We start from the raw sequence: 8,290 nt of genomic DNA on the forward strand, positions 1-8,290 counted from the left end.
AAAATTTTGGCAACAAACACTAGAAGTGAGTTTTGCAAAGATAGTCATGCAGAAAAGTACCACTGGGAAGAATGGTGGTAGATTTATGACATGGTGGCACTGTTTTTCTGGAGGCCCTGGACAATGTATTCATATACACAGCACCACAGAGTTCATCACATACTCGCAGAAATAAAGTCAATACCTGATTGTCTCAGCCAGGAAGCTTAAACTGGGCCATAGTTTGGATCTTCCAGCAGGACAACGATCCAAAGCAAGTTTTAAAATTAAAACAAAAATGGTTCACTGACCACAAAATTAAGATTTTGCCATGGCCACCCCAGTCCCCTGACCTAAACCCCATAGAAAACCTGTAGTATAAGCTAAAGAGAAGAGTCCTCTCAAAGTATTAAATAAATGGGTGCCAATAATTGTGGCACACACAGATATTTATGTCCTGATAATATTTAGTTTTTTTAAATCATCGTACTTCAAAAAATGTATTTTTTGTTAATATTGTAAATGAATGATTAAAAGAATAAGCAGTAAAGAATGCCTTTTACAGCCTCTTTTGTTTATGTTTACTAGGGGTGCCAATATTTGTGAAGGTCACTGTATATACTACATACACATGTATTTGTTTATAAGAACACAAAGTACATAAAAAACTTAATGAATGTGGATAATTATTAGTTGATGTATATATTGATATATATTAAAATAATCCACAATAATTAAATAATTAACTCATTCTTAATTAAACAATCAGTTTTTTTTAATGCAAGCTAATTAGAAACAATGACAAGAATAGTAAATAATCGTACATGACCATGGGGTGTTTCACAAAGCAGGATTTATTAGTTAGCCAGATAACTTCAGCCCAAAAATGGGGACTGTCCAATAGGAATTATCTACTGGACAGGCTTGACTTTTGGCTTATGTTGTTTGGATAAACTGATCCTGCTCTGTGAAACACCCCCCCCCCAGGACAGTTGCAGTCAAGTTTGCAAACACGCAGAACATGTCGATGATTTCTCAACAAAAAGGAGTTCGTTTGAGACTGAGACTATCAAAGTGGCAGAAGTGTGGCCGGACTAGTTGAGGCACATTCTGATCATACTGGTTCAGATAGAACACGCCCGCCGTGTCAGACTGAAGACAACCGTCCTAACCACCACGCACTCCAGATCCACAGCCATCAGGGAAAACTTGGCCACTTTTCACTGAGATTTATATCCGAAGATGTGTCAGCCTGCCTGAGCTTTCAACTTTCAGCTGAAGACTTTGAGCAACCTTGCGTTTTTAATTGGTCTGTTTCAGGTAAGTGCAAACGCTGCAGCATATATTCTATTATACAGTGCCTTGCATGCCCTGCTACTTCAACAGTGAGTTTTTTGTCTGTTAAAAAGATAAAAACGTCCATTTATGTTCAATTATTTTCTTTTATGTTTTAAATTCATCTTTAACAAATTCCAGCTATACAATGAATTTGGGATGTCCACTTCTTCGTATATTATGCTCTACAGGTGATATTTTGACTCTGTAAGAAAGTGAAATATGATTTCATAATACTGGGTCTTACAGGGTTCTGTTGTTCAGATTGCTGTTTATATTCTGTTATTTACAAAGGATGAATCATCACAGACCTAAAGACCACCCAGCTTCTCTTCTATCACTGCATGTTGCATCAAGCTTGAATACTCACAGCCAAATTACACATTGTCTTAATTTTCAAACGAAAGAAAACACACAGAACAAACTTAAATATGACATTTTTTCTGCACAATTTCTAGTTATTTGCTGAGTTACCATGTAAAATGTGCCATGACATTTGCACAGCAAGGTTTTTGAGTTTTATGTTAAATTCTTCATATATAAAACAACTGTGCATTAAAATTTGTAACTTATTTTCATTTAGAAAATATAATTCAACAAAATATAAAATGACTGGGCTTTTGCTTTTATTTGTGAATTTTTGTTCACTTTGATTCACTAGTGTTGTTAACATCTAATTTTTTTTTTTTTTTACCTTTTTTCAACTTTCATTTTTGTTTTTTTAATGTACAGCACTGTTTAAATGACAAAATGAGAACATGACAGTATGTATAGTGAGTGTACTACATAAAGTGAGTGTTAAGTAACACTAACATTAGAATAAATACAAATAAAAAAACAATATGTGGGAGAGTTTTAGCTTGGGCATGTATAAACTTCTAAAGAAAGTGCAATATTTACAGTTACCATGCAATACTTACGCAAGCTAATCAGTCCTTCTTCTATTAAATCAGGTGTGCTATGCATCAGCTGGGGGGTATCGGGAGACGTCCAGAACCAAGTTATTCATACATTTTTTATAAACAAGAGGTTTTTGTAAATTTTACTGTATTTATGTTTATAGGCGTTCATTCTAATATTATATTGCAGTGGTCACCAACCCTCCTCCAGGATATCTTCAGTTTAGATGTAACCTGCTGCCTCCCACTTACTGAACACTACTGAATCTGATCTAGGCAATCAAGGACTTCGGAAGAAGTTAATTAGCTGGAGCAGGTGTTACAGCCTGTGGTTAGAGCTAGATTCTGCAGGAAGGTAGCTCTTAAGGACCAGAGCTTTCGTGCACTACTGCATCTCCAAGCTCATATGAAAAAAACCTTTGTTTTTGGATAAGAGGTAGAACCATCACACAATGTTTCTTTGCAGGACCTTAAACTCCCAGGCTTATTACATACTAAAGCTTATTATTCAGTAACCACAGGGATTTCAATGCGTACTGGCTGAGTTATTCTTAGAAGTTGCTGCTGGTGGGCCCTGGTTATTTAAGATGTTGAAAGAGTAATGCAGTGAAAGCAGACTTACATTTTCTTGCAAACACAACCTCAACTTAAAGCATGAGGATTTAGAGGATAGCTGATGTTCGGATTAGCACTGAAAGGAATCAGCTATTTGAAATAGTTGTAAATGGAAAAAAAATGTTCAGCTAGCACAGAGCTAAAGTTGTCTCCTTTGTGGGGAAGATGGATGACTGATTATTTACTGGCTTTTTGCACAGGTCTGGTTGAAAAATGGAGCAGGAAGCAGAGAGTATGGTGGAGCTGAAGACCAAGCAGCAATCAGAAACTCTGCTCTACACCTACTTTCAGGGAGACATCAACAGCAAGGTGGATGAACATTTCTCTCGAGCACTGAGAAAACTCACCAAACCAAAGGGAGACAACAGTAAGAACAAGAGAACCCGCAGATCTGCCAAAACCGGTAACTCAGATGCTTTATCTCTAATTATAAGAACAAAACAAGAAGAACATCATGGTTATGTCCACTGAGAAATGCAATGAATTCATTTGAATTACTAATATTGTGGCTGTAAGAACAAAACCTTGTATCTCCAAAAATGAAAATGTTTTGGAAGAAATAAAACATTTTAAAATTTTGTTATGTAAGTTAATGTAACAAGATTTTCTGTCAAGTCATTCTGGATATATTACCATTCAAAATCACTCATTATATTACTAATTTATGTTATATACAATCAAAACGTATGCAATGTAGAATTAAATCTTTTAAACTAGTCAAGAAATGTTATTTTTAGATGTCTTATTTAATATTTCACATACTTTGAATTAATATAGTTCCTGAGTTCTATACTGTTATCATATATTTATAATCATATTTGTCAAGTTATCTACTTTAATGTTTGAGCACCACTTAAATCTGAGATATTAATCTGCATACTAAATTTATCAACACTGCAATCTCAGTGTTATACTATAGAATCATCTACTGTTCAGTTCAACATTCTGGTTGCAACTAAGATTGTTTACAACTTTCTACTAATATAATATAACAAACAATGTATTTATTTTATAGTGTAAAGAACCATAAACAAGGAAAGGAACCATTTAACCATGCAAAGAATCATTTATGGTTCAACCATTATTTGAATTGTCACAGTTCTATATATAATCATTGCTTTTTCTAAAGAATCCTTAAGAATCTATTTTTTTAAGTCATTTATCCAAAACCAAATTGGTTTATTTTTGCTGAAAACACTGATTACAAATTTTTGAACAGTAGTGTATCTACTGGCAATATAAATGGTAACTAGCATTTTCAAAGAGTTAAGAGGTGATGATATCTTTGAGACCTCACTGGTAGAAATGTGTAATTGTAATTGCAGTATGAACCAAAAATCTGATTACATTTTATTTCAATGGTCCTTTATAGATGATTTATAGATCCTTAAATTATTAACAAACTTTCAGATACTCAGTTGATTATCAACAACATTATGGTTACATTATGATTAGGAGTAGGTTTCGGTTCTGTTTTGAAGGTAAGTTTAAGGTTAGGGTTAAGGTTACATTTCATAGAGTTTTTCACACTCAACTTGTCTCAACATGTTCACTTGCCTCTAATAAATGCTTAGTTAAATGTTCATTAAAGACAGACGGAGCATCTACAAAACATCTGCAGTGGACCATCAAAATAAATTGTTACAGATGATGTCTACATTAGGATTGCTTTTTGCAATGAATCTAAATCGGCTGACTGAATGCAGATTGTCATAAATTTTCACTCCAATGTGTCACAGAGCAGCCAAGCTCCAGCAGCTGGGATGTGTCTTCAACCCCACACATCGAATCTTCTTTTGCCTCACGACGGATTCAGCTTGGCAGACACGAACTGCAACAAACGAACCCTCGTCTGCCACCGATTTCTCCTGCAGAGAAGTCCACCATATGGCCTGGTGGTCCCCGGCAGGGTGCCAGCTTGGTGCTGCCTCCCATGGTGTATCCCTCTGCTGTGTCTGCTGATGGTTTGGTGGTGCCTGACCAACAGTACAGTAATTCCCTTTTACACCTGCTCCACAGTGACCGCCCTGATCTGGGCACCATTGTGGTCGGCTCCTCTAAACAGGAGTTTATGTCAGGCTGGACAAGACATCCAGGAATTGAAGATCAGATGATGCCCCATCACAGCCTTGACTCCGGTACTGCAATTCACACATTCTTGGGGTTTTTGCAAAATACACTGCACCACTGAAATGCATTCATGGTTCCTGAAATGCATTCTACTGGCATATCGATCTCCAAAATGGAAACATTATACGAGAAGCCAAAAAACCTTTAATTTAATGTAAGTTCTTTTAAATAGGTTTTTTCCAAGCGAATTTGGAGCATTTCTATTGATCCATTAATCATTAATTTTTCACACAGCATAAAGGAATGCAATAGATTGCCATGATGTTTATACCTGCTTAACCTGCTTAAGTCTTACACTCTTAAAAATAAGTGCCAGAAAGGGTTCTTAGGAGTGATGCCATAAAAGTACCCTCAAAGCCAAATAAAACTTTTTTAACTCATAAGTTTATGTCTCATTATCATATTAAATATGATTAATTAATAAGGAGAATGAGAAAACTGTGAGAAAATAACAAAATTTAATGAAATCTAATGAAATGTGCATTTTCAAGTAATCTTTAACCCCATTCTGCAGGCCTCCTAGTGGCCATTCCACTGGCAGAATGGAAATCAGTTTTTTCAGTAATATAATTAAATAAAATAGTTGAATCAAATATAATTCAAATTTAAGTAAAATATTTTAAACATTTTTAATTTAATAGAGAAATATTCAAATTCAAGGCTGAATGGAGACCCTCCAAAACTGTCTGAAATTTCATTTTTATGGCTACTGTGAAAAGGAGTTAATAGAAGTGCAGTCACTTTTGTTGGCTTTGAAAATAACATCATCTTTCACTTCCTGCTTCCACCGCCTCCACATTTCATTGAGAAAGATCTCTCAGCCAGCTCAGAGACCCTCCTTAGAAATACAGCACAGTATGGAGGGAAGATTTGTATATGTTTTCAGATTCACGTTGACTTTAAGGACATATTTACACTTGGCAGATTTAGTTCAGTTAAAATTAACACTGGTGAGATTGCTTATCAGTACAAGGGAGAATGCTGTCAAACAAACCCTAGTATGCAGCAAGTGGCCTGAGACCCCTTGAAATCAGTCCTCTTCCATTCAAACTCTGGTGCTGTTTGTTTGAAATATGAATGCAAAGTGAACCAAAGACAGCTATAAAACAGAATAAACAGTCTTTTCTCTACATACTGCAAATATAAATGGACACTATAAGAGCCTTTCAACTGAGTGGTTCAAAAGAAACATACATTCAAAAGTTAGTTCAATTGAAAGTTTGTTAAATTGAAAGAAGTAACAACTTCAGTTTGAAGAAGTTGTCACTTAGACAAAGGTTTATGTATTTATTTTTTGTGGTCTCAACGACTCGTTCATGTGTATGACGAAACATCAGCATGACATGTCAAACCAGTGTGACCAGAGGTGGGTAGAGTAACCTAAACCCAATCTCAGATGAAAGTAGTGAAAGAAGGACTCAAGCAGAAGTTGTGTAGAAGTATAAACAAAGCAGCTCAAAAACTACTTAAGTAGTAATCTTTTGACAAACTTGAGCATTACTTCTCTGTACATTTTCTGCTTCTGCCTAAGAATCACTCAGGCAGTTTACACTGTTTTCCATAGATTACAGATTAGATTACAATTTTTCAAAATGTCTCCATAATTAGTGAACTAAGATGTAAACAAAACAGTGTGGAACTGGTATGGTGAGAAAAGGTGCATTGTAGAGAAACGTACTGACTGTTTTGTTCTGGTGGTGATAAGAAGCAGGGGTTGCAATGTCTAAATTCAAAATGGCCACATGTATCATCTGTATTTTTAAATGTGATGTTGATTATGGTAAAATATTGGTAAATCTTAAAAAGTTTGGTTCTTTATGCTACTGTTTTGCCTTACCCTGCATGTAGCTCCCCACTATAATTTTAAAAGAAAAAAATATGCCACTGGTTTATATTACTGCCAAAGGAGTGACGCCGCGTCTACATTTCTGTTGGCAGCAGTAAAGTCTTTTTATCAATTTCAGCGTGTGGACCCAGAGCTTTCTGTGTGCTACCATGTTTTCTATCACTGCATAAAATATGCATGAGGCTTCCCTTTTTTGTTGGACACACCATGTTTTATTTTATATTATTGTTTTCAGTGAGAAAAAATAGGCCTTAAGCCAAAATTCATCACAAATATATCATAAAACAATGTCTCAAGTATTCATAACCATTTCACGTAATAACAGTGAGGGAGCTTTTAGACCCATTAAACTCTTCCGATATCTGGTTCCTATCAAAACAATTGTGAACAATATTCATTTGGCAAATTTCTCTAGAATGAAGCATTTCACACCAAACTGCTCAAAATTACTTTGTTGGTATCTTGACCGTTTAATTATACAGACATTTAAAAAAAACTTTAATAAGTCTTTGAATATAATAAGCTTTAGGGTTTAAGGGGTTACATTTGTTTGAAACTCAGTTCCTCACAGCTCCTTTTGTCTTATATCTCTCGCAGGTATGCAGATGATGGAGAAGAATGATTTGTATTGGTATTAGTGGAGGACTGTTGCTGTTTTCTTAGAGCTGTTGAAAAGACACTGCCTCTCAAGAACAAGGAAGTGCTGCCTCTCTTTTAGTTTTTACCGATTTAATGAATTCAGAACCCTGCAATGCTTCACTTGGGAGCTCCTACGCATGTTGAAAAAATACATGTGTAGACTAACCTGTTTAGGAACTGGCTCATCACGTACTACTACAGCACTGCGAGTTATAAAGGACATCCCTCAGGCTATGTGAGGGAAACTGGAGGACGGTGTGTAGCTCTTCAGTGTGGATGTAGGCAGCACATTTCAAAAGACTTCCACAACAGCGAGCAGAAACCTCAACAGTGCGACAATTCATGGAACCTATCTCAGAGATATTTACTTGTTAGGCTTTCAGTTAGACCCAATCACAATATATTTGCAAATTAAAGCACCTTAGAAGTATTCAGTGTGTCTAATTCAATGTCTAATATTTCTCATTATGAGATCTTATCGTATATAATAGTGAAAAGTAAAATTTTAACAAGCATTGAATTTCAAAAACTTTTCAGTAAAGTACAAATCTTCCCAAACAACACTAAAGTTCTAGTAACAAAGCATGATTACACACAGTACAGTATTTTCCACCTCAGTAAATGTTCTTGCTATATATATATATATATATATATATATATAAAAGTGCAAACTTTTTAAACAATTTACCTTTAGTTTATCACAATATACATTAGAATAAAGTAATATTCATAATTCAAATAAATATTATATATATATATATATATATATATATATATATATACATATATATATAGAGAGAGAGAGAGAGAGAGAGAGAGAGAGATATTTAGTTAGATATTTAGAATA

The 8,290-nt window shown here is 34.9% G+C and overlaps 1 protein-coding gene across 1 annotated transcript; it reads left to right on the forward strand.

Moving 5' to 3' along the window:
• Positions 1–1,163: 1,163 nt before the first annotated feature.
• Positions 1,164–8,067, forward strand: vgll1 (vestigial like family member 1). Its single transcript, XM_017707025.1, has 4 exons — positions 1,164–1,299; positions 3,029–3,231; positions 4,568–4,966; positions 7,402–8,067. The coding sequence occupies exons 2-4, from the start codon at positions 3,042–3,044 to the stop codon at positions 7,440–7,442; spliced, it is 630 nt and encodes a 209-aa protein (XP_017562514.1). The 5' UTR covers positions 1,164–1,299; positions 3,029–3,041; the 3' UTR covers positions 7,443–8,067.
• The last annotated feature ends 223 nt before the right edge of the window (positions 8,068–8,290 follow it).

Source organism: Pygocentrus nattereri, chromosome 8 (genome assembly GCF_015220715.1).
Source record: "Pygocentrus nattereri isolate fPygNat1 chromosome 8, fPygNat1.pri, whole genome shotgun sequence".
NCBI classification, from domain to species: domain Eukaryota; kingdom Metazoa; phylum Chordata; class Actinopteri; order Characiformes; family Serrasalmidae; genus Pygocentrus; species Pygocentrus nattereri.

What these genes read in the sequence shown, in the direction of transcription:
- vgll1 (XM_017707025.1), top strand. Translation starts at nt 3,042, where the DNA reads ATGGAGCAGGAAGCAGAGAGTATGGTGGAGCTGAAGACCAAGCAGCAA. An exon ending in CCGCAGATCTGCCAAAACCG is followed by an intron (nt 3,232 to 4,567) that starts GTAACTCAGATG and finishes AATGTGTCACAG; the next exon opens with AGCAGCCAAGCTCCAGCAGC. An exon ending in CCATCACAGCCTTGACTCCG is followed by an intron (nt 4,967 to 7,401) that starts GTACTGCAATTC and finishes TATCTCTCGCAG; the next exon opens with GTATGCAGATGATGGAGAAG.